The 20125-nt window shown below is 36.3% G+C and overlaps 1 protein-coding gene across 3 annotated transcripts in view; it reads right to left on the reverse strand.

The window, feature by feature from the left end:
- Positions 1-19536, reverse strand: part of Asx (transcriptional regulator additional sex combs) — a 391735-nt gene extending 372199 nt beyond the window's left edge. For 2 of the 3 annotated variants that reach the window (XM_090415600.1, XM_090415599.1), the window contains exon 1: positions 19321-19536. In XM_090415600.1, coding sequence (XP_090271726.1) covers positions 19321-19419 — 99 coding nt within the window. In that variant the 5' untranslated portion in view covers positions 19420-19536. Of the gene's footprint in view, positions 1-3629; positions 3771-19320 lie in introns of all 3 variants that reach the window. The other variant, XM_090415601.1, reaches the window with a different exon arrangement.
- Positions 19537-20125: the final 589 nt, after the last annotated feature.

The following is a 20125-nucleotide window of genomic DNA, read 5'->3' on the forward strand; positions in this document are numbered from 1 at the left end:
GCTACTTGGAGGTCTCCTCCCAGTTATACAGCTGTGACCCTTAAGCATCCCCAAATCACAAGAACAAATTACAAACGCAAATTTCATAATACATCTTAATTATCAACAACTGTTGATGGAACTAAAGTTAATCAAAATGACTTCTGAAACATTAACTGTTATTCAGAATCCATACACAGTTCTGCTATCTTATGGTGGTCATAAACAGAATTAGAGAGATTAGTTTCTGAAAAGTTAACCTCAGGTACTAAAACTGAGAAATTTACAGAAAGTGGAGTTAAGCAGTTTGGCTTCTTAGAAGCTCATATAATATAATAAAGGGTTTAAACAAGAGGGAGCAAAGGGTTCACATTTCTCCTTTCTACTACTTACCTAACACCGGATGAAATTTTCACAACTGAAATAATTACCTCAGCAACATTTCACTCCTAATATTATCCTGCTTACCGATTTATAAATTTTTCTTGGTTTCCTCATTTCTAGAAATATCCAAGTGACCAAAATCAGATGTAAAGGAATGATAATCTATGTTTTTCTCATTATGCAGTAAATCAACTGCATTATTTTTCTTATTTATGCAATGAACTCTGAATTTCAACTCCCTAATCCATAATAATATTCCACCATCACCTAGAGATCCCTTGACTTTTCAATGCCTTCAACGGAAACCCAGTGTGATACGCACAATACCAGACCTGAACTGAACTCTTTCTGAAAAAAATAATAATAATAAATAAATAATTTTTTAATTTTTTTTTTTTTAAATGTTGAGCTCATACATGAGAGGTTACTCAACCTATAGTACATTAGTACCATGTACGGGTAGTGAGTTGGGAAAGGAAGAACTTGTTCACATTTGATTTAAATGACAGAAAAGTAATACACAAGACTTGAATTATCCTTCAACTTTGGATAATCAGCAAACAGTTGAATTGCTTTCCCTCTTTCTCTCTCCTTGTTTAAATCCTTTATTATATCATTAATGCAGAACTGAACAGCAGTATCCCTCCTCTAAAAAAGTGTGCAACTCTACTGGTTGACCTTCTTTGATACAGCTCCTCTATATACTATGATATACCGGTGATTATAAAATAACGTCAAGTGTTCAGAGCCCTCTAGCGAGTAATGTATTGGACGAAACACACCAATATTCGGTAGACGTACACAGCGGAACATGGGGGATTCGATTTAATGAAAAAAAAATAGTACCAAAAGTCGCCAACAGGGGAAATTTTGGTGCTGACAAATTAATTTTAGTAGGTGTGACTAATGAATGACTAAATGGCAAATGAGAAACAGCACACATCAATTTCATGACGTTTATTGTTAATTACAAATGAGGTTCAACATGACCACCATTCTGATGTTCCAGGAACTGCATACGGTGCACAACGTTTTCCACAGTGGCTCACAACATATCGGAATTGATTTGTCTCACGTGTAATGTTATTTGATCTTTTAAAGATCAAATAACGGGATTTGATCAAATCGTTATTTGATCAAATCCCCATGTTCCACTGTGTAGATGTACACAGTGGAACATGGGGATTCGATTTAAAGAAAAAAAAATAGTACCAAAATTCACCAACAGGGGAAATTTTGGCACTGTTTACCAGTAAAATGCATTAATTTGCATTATCGCATTTCTTGTGAGCGATCATGCAATAAAAGGAAAGCTGTGAGATTTCTTATCATTCGTAGACGAACTGCTTTTCGATACCTCTTACCTTACGTGAGCGTGCTTTGTTAGTCAAACTCTATTATCAGCAGAACAATAATGCCAGTGCTTGTCTTCGAGATTTTTGGCATATGAAAAATTTACAAAAAGGACCGATTATCATAACAAACTTACGAAAACTGATTCGGCGATTTGAAACAACTGGAACTCTAGTAGTGCATGTAGGCAGGGGACGCAAGCCAATCAATGACCAACAAGTTTCAACTGCTATTGTGGAACAGGAGATGACGAATGTGCAGGGTACCAGCAGTGCACGAGCAATATTCCGGCAAACGGATATCGCATACACAACGGTGCGGAAAATCCTACATCAGATGTTGAAGTTTTACACCTATAAAATCAGTCATGTTCAAGAATTGCGCCCTGGTGATGCAACCACACAAATCGACTTATCTTTGAGATTCTTAGCACACATGGAAGTGGATGATGCATGGCCATGGCAGATTTTATGGAGTGACGAAGTGCGCTTTTATTTCAATGGCGATATTAACACACGCAACTAATCTGCACATGTGTCTGCAGATGCCTATCCATTCGCCCAAAGTCAGAATGTGGTGCAGATTTACAGCATCTTTTATCATTAATCCATACTTTTACGAGGAAAATCGCCAAAATGGACCAGTGACCTGTTCCGTCAATGCTAACAGGTATGCCTATATGCTACAGAACTTTGTGGTTCCACAACTGCAGCAAAGAGGATGTCTCGATTCGACCATCTTCATGCAGGATGGTGCACCACCCCACATCGGACTTCAGGTACAGCGTGTTTTGCGACACCATTTCTCTGACAGAAGAATCATTAGTCGTGCATTTCCCAAGGCATGGCCACCAAGATCGCCTGATCTCAATCCTTGTGACTTTTGGCTGTGGGGATTTCTTAAAAGCATTGTGTATCAAACATGTATCCGATATTCCAACTTTAAAAGATCAAATAACGTTACACGTGAGACAAATCAATTCCGATATGTTGTGAGCCACTGTGGAAAACGTTGTGCACCGTATGCAGTTCCTGGAACATCAGAATGGTGATCATGTTGAACCTCATTTGTAATTAACAATAAACGTCATGAAATTGATGTGTGCTGTCTCTCATTTGCCATTTAGTCATACCTACTAAAATTAATTTGTCAGCACCAAAATTTCCCCTGTTGGCGACTTTTGGTACTATTTTTTTTTCATTAAATCGAATCCCCCATGTTCCGCTGTGTACGTCTACCGAATATTGGTGTGTTTCGTCCAATACATTACTCGCTAGAGGGCTCTGAACACTTGACGTTATTTTATAATCACTGATCAGTTAATTAATGTGATACCTACTTTCTATTCAGTCTGAACCACTGATCCATGTGATATTCTATCAAATGTCTTTAAAAATCCAAGAATATTATGACATATGTGCATCTTTTTTTATAAAAAAAGTTGTCACCCAATTATAAAATGTACAAAGACTCGGTAATGCACTGTTTTTATTAAGGCCTAATCTCAGATTTATTATTATATAGCACTCCACAGAAATTCAGCACTTTTCATGAGAGGAAATTAAAACCATAGTCATCTACTGAATATGCTCTTTGACCTGTTTGCCTGTCTCCCTGGAGGGAGCCCTGCTATGTCCATGAGACAGTGGATTTAAGATATTAAATCTGTGTTATTCTTCAAACAGCACATTTACTCTCCCCCCTCCCAAAAAAAAAAGGAAAGAGAAAAAATTGCTGTGCTTGCTGTAGATTTAAAAATTTTAAATATAAAAATTATATGCTGAACAAGAATGTAGACAGGAGGTAAAAACAAATGCTAAATATATAAGGACCACATTTTGCCCTTGAGATCAGATGACTTGATATAAATTACAAAATATTTACATTTTATAAAAATATATGTTTGTTTATACCTGAAAGATTAAGTAGTTTGTTAAAATATTTGGCTTTATTTTGACTTTTTTTTTTTTTTATACAGAAAAAAAATAGCTTTCCAGTAATATTTCCAGAGTTCTTGATATTAGTTCATTCATCCTTAACTGGAATACTTTTCCCTGTGAAAATAAAATATGCTTTAAAAATAAAAAAGTTTTAAAATATATCAAGGTTATGTAATTTATATATCATTAGTTCATCTAGTTCTTTGTGTGTGTGTATCCTCCTATGAAAGGTCACTGACATTACAATTAGTACTGTGGGTGGGCTAACTATCAGATAAATCAGAAATCCTGTTAGAAAGTCCGAACATAGATCTTTTCGAGACACTTCTGGTCTCCATTAAGCAAGATGGTGGCTTCACACCAGGTAACAAAATTCATTTGGTGACTGATGGTAATTACAAACATTTATACCTGGTGGGATTCAAACCAAAAGCTTGCTGGTTAGTTGGGGGTGGGACAGATATGCTATCTACTTGCCCTGCTAATCCCAGCTACTAGTTTTGTTAATTTACAGCATCTCCATGGAGTCTGGAGACTCATCGAAGGAGATCCAAATCAACTCCCATACCTCTCCTTGAATCCATTCACAGTCAGAGAGCTCTCAACCAATTCCAGCAATCCATTCCACTCACTCACCACTCCCCATGCAAAAAATCTTGTCTGCACATCCCTACTAACCCCACTCTTACATAACTTCTACGGATGGAAGTTGATGGATGACTGAACCTTTCGTGATGTGTCTGCTGACTCCATGAAAGGTTTAATAAGAAGAATAGTCAGTGCTGTGTTTTGTAAGCCAATAGGTACCAGTACTCATTCCCTGCTAACAGGAAAAATTAAAAGGATATGAGAAGAAAACTAAAAAATTATTTCAGTATGTGATAATGTCTTTGGAAACAGAACAGAAAATTTACGTCTGCAACACAATTTATTACGCATAAAGTTATTATACAAATATATATAAAAAATAAGTAAAATGCATATGACAATTTATAATAAAAATTTTTATAACAGAAAAAAAATTTTATATAGCAAAGATTTTAACTAAGCTTATTTGGATACTAAGTAAATGTATAGTAAATAACTGAATATTACATATTTCTAGATGTACCACATCCATATGTGGAATTATAAGGTAGGTGATTATAATAGTCTTAGACATCAACCTGGGGAAGTTTCATGGAGGGAGGAATTCAAAGGCCAGGATATCATATTAGTGCTTGGGAAATTGTGAAGGAATATTTGTTAGCAGCAATAGTAAGCTGTATTCCATAAGTGAAGAAGAGGACACAATTTGGTGTAAAGTGGATGACAAACAATATTAAACAATAACTGCATGTGAAAAAGAGGAACAGTCAGGAAGAGACATAAGGAGACAGGTGAAGAGCAGATGCATGAAGAATATAAGACACAAACTAGGAGAGTAACTAGTATGGTAAGAAAGGCGAAACTGGAATATGAGAAGAAATTGGCCCTAAGATCCAAAGAAAATCCTAGGGTATTTTTTAGTTATGTGGCCAGTAGGAGGAGAAATGATTGTAGAACAATGACATTGTGGGATAAAAATAGGAACAGAGTGACTGATGCAGAGGACATAGTGGAATTGTTCAATGAACACTTATTGGAATATTTCATCCTGGAGGAGTAAATTTTAATACTAGAGAAATAAGGCCGGTTAGAGGTGCAGGAGGAGAGCGTGTTCCAAATACTGAGTACTCTGAATAGTAAAGCTGTGTGGACTGGATGGTATTTCACCACAAGTTTTGAGAGAATGTGCTAAAGAACTGACAGCTCCTTTGACCTGGCTTTTCAATGAAAGTCTGGCTGCGGGAAAGGTGCCCATGGAATGGAAGGAAGGTAAGATAGTGCCATTGCATAAGGGCGGTAGCCAACTGGAAATGTCTAATTATAGGCCAGTTTGTGTGTCATCAGTAGTTGTTAAGATCTTGGAGAAATTAGTTAGGGACCATATACAGCATTGGGCAGATGGGGGTAATGTTATCTGTGAGAGTCAACATGGATTTGTGAAGGGGCTCTTGTTTTAGTAATATGATTGCCTTTTATAATAAAGTTACAAGAGCAGTAGATGAGGGAAAGGTATACACTGCCATTTTCTTGGATTTAGCCAAGGCATTTGACAGGATGCCACATGATAAGCTGATATTTAAGTTGCAGCACATGGGTTTGAATGTCAGGTTGGTCAACTGGATTCAGGATTGGCTGTCCAATAGGTATCAGAGAATTGTGTATGATGGGGCAGTTTCAAGGAGGCAGAGTGTTACAAGTGGGGTCCCACAGGCTCAGTACTGGGACCTACATTGTTTAACCTTTTATCAATGACATTGTCAGAGGATTGCAGAGGGATATTCAGTTGTTTGTGGATGATGTAAAGTTGGGAAGGGTTATTAGTAATAGTGCAGATGTGGTAGCCCTGCAAGAGGATTTGAATAAGCTAGACAGAAATGAATGGGGGACATCGGTTTAATGCAGCAAAATGTACGGTCTTGAGGTTTGGGACACATCAATAGGACTCTGTATACTCTATTGGAGGAGCTATACTGGAGGAGGTAGGGGAGACAAGAGATCTGGAGTTGATGATTGATAGAAACCTGAAATTCAGGGGACATATTGCAAAGGTGGTGAAGGTAACACAAAGGATTGCTGCAATAATGAGAAAGATGCTGAGCTGCAGAGATAAAAGAGTTATCATTCTGTTGTATATGACCCTGATCAGACCACACTTAGACTATTCTCAGATTTGGTATCCAGGATTTGAAGGGGATAAATTAACTGTGGAAAGGGTACAAAAGCAGATAACAAAGATGGTTTCAGAACTGTGCAATGTTATTTATGAGGATCGGCTGATGGACTGCAGAGTTTGGTGGATAGAAGAAGGAGAGGTGACATGACTGAAACTTTTAAACTGTTGAGAGGTGGTTACAGGGTTGACACTGGGGAGTTCTTTAGCTTGGTTGAACAGCAGGAAGGAGTGATGACAAGGGGCCATCGCTGGAAGTTACAAAAGGAAACTGTGAGCAAGAAGATGAGGAGTCGTTTCTTTGCATGGAGGGCGGTTGAACAGTGGAATGCATTGCCTGATAGGTGGTGAGAGCGGTCAATGAGTTTAAGGAGTGGTATGATAGACTGTGTTTCCTAGGCAGGACCTCCCACGATGAGTCTTTTGATTCCATGGAGGCCTAAATAATAATAATAATAATAACAACAATAATATGTCACCATCACTTAATAATGGTGCCAGTATGCCACACAATTGCATAACACGACAAAACAACACAGTGAGAATAGTCATAATAACCATACCACTTCCCACATTAAAAAATCTGTACACTTATAATCCTGTCTATCAAACATCCTCAGAGGTGACATTCCTCACTATATCTGCCTCATTTTCATCAGGAACCATGGCTATTTTACCTCACAGGAGAAACCTACAAACACTGAAGGCCCTAGTAATGGGGATCACTTTCTTCTCTCCTCAATCTATTCATGGAACACTGAGAAAAAAAAAATAATTGTCTGTCTTTCCTTGACAGTCTAGTAACTACACCTCTATCCAGCAGATCTTTATACTTTTCTGTCTACAGGCAATGTATCATATATTGATACACCTCAGTAATATAACCATTAAACTTTATCAAACAGCACTAGAAAAACTATTTAGCTTATACCAGCCTGAATAAAACTGACCATATTTATGGCACTTTCTTCAAGATTTAAAAATGGTGCCACTGGCTTTCCCCTTGACAAAATAACACCATTCAACAATAAAACAACTCTTTGTAACTGACATTTAAATTATTCTAATATATTTTAACATGATCAGTCCAAATAATTTTATTGGATATGCATATTTTTAAGAGCTACATACACTTTTCATAGGTTTATGGAATATTTTATGAGGAAATTAAGTGCCATATATATGGTCAGTTTTATTCAGAAAATTTTCAGTGGCAGACAAATTTCATCACTTGATGTGAGCCTATGATTCTTGCCAGAGGTTAGAGTAGCTTGAAAATTTTTCATTTTGATCCTACAAGCAGTCAATATTAATTAAGGAATATTTTGTACACATAAATAAATAATATAAACTATTTAATGAATTTTTGCATGAGGTCTATTATTTTCAATATTCTCTGCTAAACAATGTTTTTCTTTTCTCTTTCTTCGTTGGTCTACCAGATTGAATTCGTCATCCTGTTTTTGAAATTCCTCTATTTACTCTTCGACTAACAGATGTAGGTTGAACCTTTATCTTCTTGCTTCTTTTAAAAGATGACTTCTCAGCAATATATGTTGCCATTTGTGCTGGCGTTTTCAATATTGTTATCAGTTTTACTATTTGGGACGTGAATTCTGGCGAATGATGAGTTGAGGCAGTGTTGCATATTCTTAAGTATTCATCTCTCATTTTTTTCACTTCCTCCATGTGCCGCTGTTTTGAATCTTCTATTGATATAATATGTTGTGGAAGAGATTCAAATTCTGTTTCGTCAACAGTAATATAAAATGAGTGTTTTGGTTGTGTGTTGGGGAGACTGATATTTAAATCTGATATTATCATAAAAATCTTCTTGGATGTTATTTCCAAGTGCCAATTTAACAATATTTCTTTTATCCATTTCTGCTAAAACTGGTGACGCATGGAATGCACACTGATATTTTTTTTCCATGGAGCATAAATGATTATAATATTTGTCACTTTTACCAGCCGAACATTCGCAACAAGCAATGTCAATGTGTACAGTGTAAGAATTTTCTGATGTGGTAGATTCTACTGTAAATACATTTTCTGAGATTTGTAATAGTTTTCAATGATTTGGCTTTGTTATAAAAATTTAAATACTTAATATTATTAATATTTCTCCTGTTGTGTGCAAATTCCAGCAGTTGTCTCTTATAGTAACTTTCAAACATCTCAGTGATATATTCAACAATGGCACATGCGTTGAAAACTTTACATCTTGCTAAAATGATATGTTTAAAAATTCAAATTCCACAAAATTGTTGGTGTTATTTCCTCTTGTTAAGAAAGTGTTTCTATTGTATGCACCATTCTTCACGTCTTTCCTACAAATCATTGATATATTGTTAAAAAGAAACAAAAATAAATCTATTGTGTCTAAACTGATGACAGTTTTGTTACATTATGCGTAGCATATTGCCAAAGGCATCACTGATTCAGAGCAGTAAAGAAATCAGTTGCTCTGAGTATCTCACGCTTTTGTATGTGCTATAGTTACACATAACGTAACAAAACCGTCATCGGTTCAGACACGGTATTTATTTTTGTTTCTTTTTAACACTAAGATTCAAAGATTCAAAATTTATAAAAAAATCCATGAAGTCAATATTGTCTGGAAAGCCTCCCCCCCCCCATCCCCAAAGGTGGATTTCTTCTGGCATATGACATGTGGCCACAGCCCCTCTCATACCCTTCCAAAGATATGTCACGTATTCGTTGCCATGTTCAACCAAAGTCCTGATGTCCCACTAGGTCAGAATCATGAAATGTATAGAGCACCCATGGTATCATGACTGCTGGGATCAAGATCTTGTCTCTCCTTCCCATCACTTCCTGCTTGGAAAGCAGCAGCCCATCATCTATGTGCTGTCTTCAGAAAGAAACTTGTCAGGGAGGGGATCGCCCTTCTATTCTGTCATATATAGGGTTCATATATTTTTGAAGAAAAAAAATACGAGACACTTTCAGTTTGAATAAACCAACAAAATTTTATTGCTTTTCTTATTTACGAACATCAGCAAAGGGAAAAGAATTTAATTAATTATAGCAATCTTAAAATTGAACTTTAAACAATACTAAATCATTGATCTTTGCCTGTGATATACTTCTCAGATGACTGTATTTTCTCAAGTAAAGAATGATTATGTTTTACCAAGTTATGAAATTCCACATAGTCCTTATTGAAAAACACTTTAACAATGAGCATAGCTTTCACAGTTTCTACAGATACCTATTCTTTTTGTTTGTCCATAAGGAGTTCATCCAGGAAAACAGTCTCTCAATACTAGCATTTGTGCCAGGAATACAGCAGCAGAACTCAACAATCTTCTTCAAATTTATTAATTCATTTACTCCAACACTGTTGAATAATTCATACCAAATTTCTCCTGTAGATTTTGCTTTAATTTCTTCTTACTTCTCTGTAATTGCCTTTTTTCAAGATCATCACCTCATCAAACAGTTTAGTTTCATTGATTTTTGTGTTTGGGCAGACCTCGTCAATAGTTGTTACACTTTTCCAACTGAGACTGGTTTCTGGATTCTTCAATAAAATCCCAAACAAACTTTCAAAAGTAAGAGTGTCAGTAGACCATTCTTGGAACAGGTGTTATAAAATTTATTCTTATAATTACCATAATTCTTCTCAGTGATGAGTCCATCTTCAATTAATGCCTTCAGTAAGGACTGTTCTTTCCTTGTTGCAAAATCATTATCTCGTCACTGCTGAAGTTTCTCTAAGAGGCTTTCAATAATGGATTTTGCTTCAGCAAGAGCGACTTTCTCACCTTCAATCAGATCAGTATTCCAGAAATGTGGCTATTAGCTCTGAAACTGGATTACTAAAGAAATTTTTTAGAAGCAATGGTGGTTTATCAAGTGAAAGAACATATGATTTGAGAACTTCGTACATCTCATTCATCCTTTTGAGAGCAGGGGGTACAGAGACAACCATCACGTTTTTGAGTGCCCTAACACTGTCTAGTACTCAGTATTTAAAAAGTCACAAAACCTTTGAGTGTATGCACTCTAACAATATAGATATAAAAATGCTGATATAATTTTTCAATGACAGCTTGAGTATCAGCTGCACATTGTATAGCATTATTTATGATATGGGATGAACAACCAACTCCTATCAATGTACGATTCAATTTTGATTTCAATTTATGAAAAACATTCTTTCCTCTTATCGAACTTCCACCAAAATTTGTATTAGTATTATCTGCTGACAAGGCAACAACTTTCTTTTCAATATTCCACTTTGTCACTAGTTGCCATACATATTCTGTAAGTTGGTCTGCAGTTTCACACGGTAAATCTAAAAACTCTAGAACCATAGTTTTGATGGCCTCTTCTGGCATGAAGTATCGAACTAGAACTGGAACTTTTTTCAAAGCACCGTGGTTAGAACTGTCTATCATTATTGACACATAATTAGCTTTCTCAAGTTCGTTTCTGAAAACAGCCAATGCATAAGGTGCCAATAAACTCACAATTATAGCTTGTGTCTTCTTTTGACCGTAAGTGAACTTTTTGTCATATAGTTTCTGGATGATTTTCGACGTGAGTCCATTGAACTGAAACTCTGGTTGTGCATGCATACACGATATGCAAATGTAGCTTTCCATTTCACCCATTGTTTTTTTTTGAAAAATAATCTGACACTTTACTACTTACACATGCATTTTCTGCTAATTTCTCTTCATAGTGATGTGCTGCATGATGTCGGACCGACCACTGTGTTATTGCATTACATTGTGTACAATTCACTTTCTCGTCGACTTTGCCATCACAATTACATTGTATAATAAAAGGGTGTTCAGTCCTTAGCTTTTCTGTGAGAACACACTTTCTCTTCGGCATTTTAAAGGCATATAAAATAATAAAACTAATTATGTTTCATAATAGATCTGTGTCATATCAAATAAGCCGTGCTTAGTTATTACCACGTCCGCTAGTTGCGCTATTCTCGCAACATGTCAGTATTGTCAATTGATAAGACAATTTTATGATCAATAACTAATATCGATTTCTTGGCAATTACATGTTTTATGTTTAAGAATGGGAATGTTAAACACAAATCCACAAATTACGGGACAATTCTGCATCCTGAAGAGTTTTATTGGGATGCCAGGACACAAACTGGTAATAAGGGACAAGCCTGTAAAATACGGGATGTATATGAACCCTAGTCATATACCTCTCTCTCTCCACATCGGATCCTTCCACTGGGTTTCAATAATGAGAGGTTTTTCCCAAATTTGAAGATGGGTAGGCTTATTTTTATTTATTTCTATTTTGTCAATTTTATGGATTAGGGTAGAACCGTCATCCCCTCTAACAGGCGTCTCTCTGAATCTAGGATATGTGAGGACAGGGGGACCTCATCAAGGCCAGATTTAGAGTTATAGGCACTTTGTTGTTCATCCCCCCCCACTCAAACTTTATCCCTTTCTTTGTGAGTCTGACTATAGGTTTCATTAACATAGAGCAGTTGGGAATGAATTTGTTGTAGAAGTTAATCATTCCAATATAACGCCAGACTTGCTTCACAATTCTACGGACCTTTGCCTCAACAATGGCACTAATGTTAGTTTGAGTGGTGATTATTCCAGCCTCAATGACCTGATTGGCCCAGATACTAGACTTCCTTTTTAAAAAAACTGACATTTCGAGCACTTTAACGATAGTTTGGCTCTGTCCAGTTTTGTTAGTACTACCCAGTTAGTACTATTTACCATTAGGATCGCTTTGCGTGTGTGCATATTATTATTATCCAGGCCTCCATGGAGTCAAAAGACTCGTCATGGGAGGTCATGTTTAGGAAACAGTTTATCATACCACTCCTTGAACCCATTGACCGTTCCCACTCCAACCACTCTCTCAGGTAATGCATTCCAAGGTTCAACCACCCTGCACGCAAAGAAACCACTCCTCACCCTCTTGCCTCCTTTCGTAACTTCCAGGGATGGTCCCTTGTCATTACTCCTTCCTGCCGTTCCACCAAGTGAAAGAACTCTCCAATGTCTACCCTGTAACTGCCTCTCAACAGTTTAAGTCTCGATCATATCACCTCTCCTTCTATCCAGCAAACTCTGCGGTCCAAATTCCCTCAGTTGATCCTCATAACTTATATTGTACAGTCCTGAAACCATCTTCGTTATTCCCCCCCGTACCCTTTCCGCAGTCAATTTATCCCCTTCAAATCCTTGGGGACCAAATCTGAGAACAATAGTTGGTCTGATCAGGGTCTTGTACAACGGAATAACTCTTATCTCTGCAGGCCAGCATCCTTCTCAGTATTGCAGCAATCCTCGGAGTTACCCTCACCACCTTTGCAATATGCTTCCTGAATTTCATTTTTCTATCAATCACCCCCAGATCTCTTGTCTCACTACCTCCTCCAGTACAGCTCCTTCAACTGAGTATGCATCCTCCCATCGATTGATCCCAAACCTAAACATTACATTTTGCTGCACTGAACTGATACCCCCATTCATTTGCCCATCTGTCTAGTTTATTCAAATCCTCTTGCAGGGCTGCCACATCTGCACTATTACTGATAACCCTTCTCAGCTACACATAATCTGCAAATAACTATATGTCCCCTTGCAATCCATTGACAATATCATTGATATAAAGGTTGAACCCCTTGTAACCTTCTGCTTCCTTGATATTGCCCTACCATACCCAACTCTGATACCTATCAATCAGCCAATCCTGAATCCATTTGACTAACCTGACATTTAAACCCATGTGCTGCAACTTAAATATCAGCTTATCATGTGGCACCCTGTCAAATGCCTTTTGCAAAATCCAAAAAAAAATGGCAGTATATGCCTTTCCCTCATCAACTGCTCTTGTCACTTTATTATAAAAGGTAATCATATTACTAAAGCAAGCACACCCCTTAACAAATCCATGTTGATTCTCACAGATAACATTACCCTCATCTGCCCAACGCTGTATATAATCCCTCACTAATTTCTCCAAGACCTTAACAACTACTGATGACACACAAACAAGCCTATAATTAGACACTTCCAGTCTGCTACTGCCCCTTATTCAGCCGCACTATCTTACCTTCCTTCCATTCCCTGGGTACCTTTCCCATAGCCAGACTTTTATTGAAAAGCCAGGTCAACGGAGCTGTCAGTTCTTTAGCACATTCTCTCAAAACCCGTGGTGAAATACCATCCAGTCCAACAGCTTTACTGGTATCCAGAGTACTCAGTATTTGGAACACACTCTCCTCTTGTACCTCTAAACCTGCACTAGCCCTCTAGTATTAAAACCATCATCTCCAGGATAAAATAGTCCAATAAAGTGCTCATTGAACAACTCCATTATATCCTCTGCATCAGTCACTTTATTCCCATTTTTATCCCGCAATGTCATTCTTCCACAATCATTTCTCTGCCTACTGGCCACATAGCTAAAAAATTCCATCGGATTTTCTTTGGAGTTCTTCACTTGTGGAATACAGCTTACTATTGCTGCTAACAAATATTCTTTCACAATTTCCCAAGCACTAATGATATCCTGGCCTTTCAATTCTGCCCACCATGGAACTGCTCCTAGTTGATACCAAAGACTATTATAATCACCCACCTTATAATTCCACATACGTTCCCTTTTCTTTGATACACCTGCATGTTCATCTTCCAAGTCAAAACCACATGGTCATGCTCTCCAACTGGTGGGAGAGACATCATCTCACTTATTATCAGCTCTTCTGATGCTATGACCAAATCTATAAACGTTTTTAACCTCTATTACATGCTGCTGAAGACATTTGTCCCTCAAGAATTCCAGAAATTCCATCCCCTTCTTACTACTTGCATTTTCCTCTTCCCATCTTATACTGCTGTAGTTAAAATCTCCCATAACAATCACTCTTCTTACACTTGCCAAGCTCAACTGCCTAAACATTTCCTGGTCCCCACCCTCTGTGCTCTCTGGTTTATAGCAACACCCCACTAAATATCCTGTTTTGGCCACTTCTACCACCATACACTCACTGCTTTCCAAAGCCTCCACTCTTAGAGGACATAAGTCATCACTTATCATAAGCAGTACTCCACCATGTTTTCCTTTCCTATCCTGCCGAAAAATGTTATACCCTGCCACTTCAATTCCAGTTATTATGTCATCCTCCATCAACCACATCTAAGAGATTCCAATAATCTTCGACCAGGTTGATGCTATCAGCGCCACCAATTCATCTCCTTTACTTCAGATACTCCTGGTATTAGCATAGCGCATAAAAATGTCACTGCTTCTATACCTATCATTGTACCCCCCCCCCCTGGGCTCAATGTTACCTGATGTCCCCCTTTCCCCAAGCACCCATTTCCACAAGAGGTCACCCCTGCTACCTCCACCCTGGGAAATCTAGTTTCCCCTGCATTGACACTGACTTGTTCAGAAAACAGTAATCTTTCCAGATTCCTTCGTCCTTTCTCATGCAAGCAATCTCTAGCATATAGGTCTCTTCTATCCTCAAAAGCCCTCCAAGCATCCACATATTCCAATCCTCTCTTCTCACACATTCTGGCGATTATGTGATTCAGTATTGCTGCTCTTCTGCTCAGCTCATCAATATCATACCTGGGCAACACACACAATCTTCCCTCTCTGCATTTTCTTTTGCACAACTACAAGCAAGAATCTGAGATCTCTCACCACCTGATTTACGCTGCCTCTCAAGTCATTCGCGCCCACCATCATTTCTTCCATCCTTTCACCCCTCTTAATTGCCACAGCCACATTTTAGTCGATCTCTGGCATGGGCGAGCAGTTTTTTTTAGCAGAAACTAGTTTTTCTTGTGTTTTCTTTTGTACAACTTCAAGCAAGAATCTAAGATCTCTTGCCGCCCGATTTACGCTGCTTCTCAAGTCATTCGTGCCCACCATCACAATCCTTTCTTCTATCCTTTCACCCCTCTTAATTGCCACAGCCGCATTTTAGTCAATCTCTGGTATGGGCAAGCGGGTTTTTTCTAGCGGAAACTGGTTTTTCATCCCATAAATTCAAGAAAATCGACCGTAGAACCCACATTATTTCAGACATGAAATATATTGTGTTAGGGACCACGAGATGGCGGAACTTGTTGAGCTGTCTCTCTTCACTGCATGCCGCTTAATTAGTAATAGCCTTGGGCCAGCTATTCCTGATTGGCTACCAGTGGAGATTGAACTGCCCACTCAGTTTCAAAAAAGTTAGATAGGGCTAAATGGCCTTGCCTACTCTCTATATACAGGAATAAAAAGGCATTAGCTGATGTTTTTTTTTATGTTTTTTTTTTAATATCCTACAAGCAGTGTTTCTGTATTACTTAATCCTTAGCCCACCCACAGTGCAAGTGTACAACAGGTTTAACATTTAATGGATGCAGGATTCACAAAATAATACTATTATTTTAAATTGTGGAAATGTATACTATACTTGACAAGAAATTATATTCTTATTTTAATCCTATACTTTATCTAAATTCTTGTCAAGTATAATATACTATTTTAAATACTGTCACTTAATTGTGTTTTGTATGAGTTTTGCCATTAATCATTTTCAAGATTTGAAAATGAACAGAAGCATGGTTTGGTTACATCTTGAAAGTGTCTTACAAAAAATGAATACTGTAGCACAGTCTTAGCCTGCCGGAGTTTTCACTTACACTCAAGATCAAGATACCCTTGAATCTCTCATATTTAAATTTTATAAAAGGCTGTAAAACAAGTGTGAACTGCTTGTGTTTTGTGTGCGATGTGTTTATACATTATGCAGCAACACAAGATCACTCTCAAATTAAATGCAAAACATTCATTACTTTATATAAGAAACAGAGGACCAAAATTATAAAATGAGCTCTCATTAATTACTGCAAATCTTATAAACTCAATATGACTGAACAGATTTCAAGAAAAAAGCTGGTCTATCACTTCTGATGCACTATGATTTGGAGAGAACCAAAAGACCATGTAAGAGTGCATTCCTTCCATTTACTAATGCATTCAAATTTTCAGGGGGAAAAACATAATTTTAATATTTTACTCAAACTCAGAATCTGACATACGACTAGCAACTAACTTTTTAGATCTAACAACTGCTCCAATATCAACACAAGATATTATAAGCATGAAATGATAACGAATCTTCTGCTTCTAGTGCAACAAGAATTCATCATTATCAGATTAAAGCATTAATAAGTTGTCAACAAACCACATCTGACACAGAAGGAATTATCTTGTCAGAGATATTTATTTAAATAACAATCTGCATGGATCTTTATTATTATTATTATTATTATTATTTTCGGGCGGCTACTCCAGGGAGTCCTTAGACTCATCGAGGGAGGCTCTAAACATCATGTCCACACAACTATACGACATTCTCACAGTATCTATCATACCTTGCCTTGAACTCGCTCACCGTCATAGCATACACAACAGACTCTGGCAGCTTATTCGACTCATTTACCACTCTCCAAGTAAAAAACCTAGCTCTAACACCCCTGCTAACCACACTCTTGCCCAGCTTCCATAGGTGTCCCCTAGTTCTCCCACCACCAGTCCTGATCTCAAAAATATCCTCTGAATTAATCTTATAGAATCCTTTTAGCAATTTGAATGTCTCAATCATATCTCCCCTTTTCCGCCTATCAACCAGTTTCTGCAACCCACAAATCTTCAACCTGTTCTCATATGGTTCATTCCATAGACCTGCTATCATCTTAGTCACTCGCCTCTGGATCCTCTCCACCTCCTCCCCATCAAGAAGGAACCGAGATGACCAAATCTGGGCACAGTAGTCAAGATGAGGTCTTATCAAGGCTCGGTATAGAGGTACAATAACTTGCTTGTCTCTGCTCGTTAAGGTATTTTTCAACAACCAAGTGAGTTGATGAGCTGATTTAGCTACTTTCGGAATGTGCCCCCTAAACTTCATCTCCCTATCCACCAACACTCCCAAGTCCCTGGCCTCATCAATCTCTTGGAGTACAGTTCCACCTTAATGGATTATCATCAACAATAAGATCTATTGACTCTAGGAATATCAATGTATATTTTGAATTTTTTTTTTTTAAATTTTATTTTCATAAATAGTAAATTATTATTACATAACACCTCCAGGGATTCCAAAGACTCATCATTATGCATATACATTTTGATTATTTACATTACCTTTACAAAATGTTTTTTTTTTTTTTAATCACTGAACAATAAGGCAAGATATATTTGTAACAAAGACCCCTAACATGGTGGGGTGAGGGAATTCCATTTTATAAATTCTTTGTTCTAAAATACACAGAATCTAACTTTTTATCATAACATTACGACTAAATGCAGGTATGCATAATATAATTACAATCACCTTGATTATTTTGGATTGATATATATACAAAAAAAAAAATATATATATATAAATATATATACATACAAAAAATCATACACTCTCCTATAACCACTAGAATAGCACATGATGAAATAAAAGATTTTTTGGCTGAGTAGTTAGCATACTTACTCTCCAACCAACAGGCTGCAGGGTTGAATCATATCATCGGCATGCATGTCTGTGATTGTCTTCAGGTGGGAGATGAATTTTCATTGCAAGTATATTACCACCAGTCCACTTACTGAAGGACTGAAGTGAATTAAAAAAGTTCCATGTTCAGTCTCTAGAGCAGTTTCTAGATTATGTAAGAAATAAATTAAAAAAATAACAAAAAATATATATATAAAATTAATAAAATTAGAACTTAAGTGCTATAATGGTTTACAATCTTTTATAGGTGAAAGTCACATTAAAAATAAATAAATAAATAAATAAAATATTATTATTATACAAACACCTCCGGGAGTCGAGACTCATCAAGGGAGGCAACAGCAAGATGCATTTTAACACAGATGTTTATCATACCTCATCTTAAATTGGTTATATATTATAAATATATATCATCACTTGGGTCTATGAATGATTGTGAATCACATATGTTTATCACATACTTTGTGATAAATACTTTGTAAGTTATTTAAAATGCTAAATTAAAATTTTGCAAATTTCTAGAAACTTTAGAAAAAAAAAATTTAGAAACTGCTTATCATCTTTGTTTTACTCAATTAAAAAAATACTTTACACAGTCTGTATGAAATAATGTAGTAATAATTAATGTTGTGGATATTCTGATAAGTTTGTTGATAAATTTTTAAATTTCTATAAAAAAGCTAACAACTTTTATCAGAATTAGTAAATTTATTATCATACCAATGCTAATAAACAAAAATATCTTAAAGTAAACATTTCACTTTAAATATTTTAAAGTTTCACGATATTTAATCAAACCATAATTAAACCAAATTTAAGCATCATATATATTTTCAGTTTCTTTAATCTGAATATATCTTCTTCCATAACTTGCCAAGAAATCTAATTAGAATCCATAACATGGATTTTCAATTATGTATTCACTGAAATTTCAATATAGATGTGTGTATATACATACATACATACATGTGTATGTTTACATATAAACACATGATTGGATTTGGATATCTAACTTAAGAGTCTGGAAAATAAATGTTTCTGCCAGACTCTGTGATACGTATCACAAATTTTAATTACGTTTCAGTGATCAAGCATTTACACACCAAACTAGACAAGGCCCCGGCATACTTAAAATCGATGTTTTTAAATGACGAATGAAGATATGATCACTTCATGATACATATATATTTTATCTTCATAATTATAAACATTCAAGGCTAATCAAATCGACTTTAAAAGTCGACTTAATTTTTGAAAATGTACCAACACGTGCATACATGTAAATTATGTATTCTTCCAGAAATTCTGCATAAAAAAGTAAAAGAAAATTAAATATTATGCACAACAAAACTCACCAGCTTCGCTGCTTCAGTCCACGTTCGAACTTTCTTTTTCTTCACTTGCTTTTCTTTTGAAGCCTCCTGTTGCATTTTTGAAGCCGTGCGTATAACCATCACATTAGCAGGATATGGCTGATATAAATAATAAAAGGTTTCTCGTAGAGAGTAATGAGTGTTTATACAAAATAATTGACAAATCTCACAACACCCAAAAGCTACAAGATTATGTCAGCCATGACATTAACAGGACAACAACAACGTCACGTGACATTCAATCAGCGCTCCTGGTGGAAAGACGTTTTTCTCCTTGCTCAACTTAAAAAGCGAGTGGGAAAGATGTACAGTACTGTATTTATGAGCAACAGTATTAAACTTCATATTTCTCAGCAGGATTGTTTTGCTAACTAATATCTCAATTCGCTCTTAATTGTATTCAATGAGGAACATTATATATCGATAGAACCAGAAATCAAATAAGCTTTATGTTATAACTAATGAACTAATTTCGTAAACCTTAAGTCATGGTATGGCTAAATAGTTTGAAAGCGAAGGAATGACGAAGAAAATTTTTTTTCCTGAAAAACGTAGAGATACTTATTGATTGCATGTGTTTGAACCAAAACAGATTAGATGTTTATAAGCTTGGACCAAGGTCAAGCTATTTCAAATGTGCTAAGTTTCTTTGCATTTAGCTTAAAAAATTGAAAAGAAATTTTCATTTCCTCGACTAAATATTTTATAACTATTAGAAACAGTTCTTAAAAACAATATCGTGAAAAATCAATGCAGGGAGAACATTTTTTTTTTAAATTACACTTTG

Source organism: Typopeltis vanoorti, chromosome 3 (genome assembly GCF_054136105.1).
Source record: "Typopeltis vanoorti isolate ZY-2024b chromosome 3, IOZ_Tvanoo_1.0, whole genome shotgun sequence".
NCBI lineage: Eukaryota > Metazoa > Arthropoda > Arachnida > Uropygi > Thelyphonidae > Typopeltis > Typopeltis vanoorti.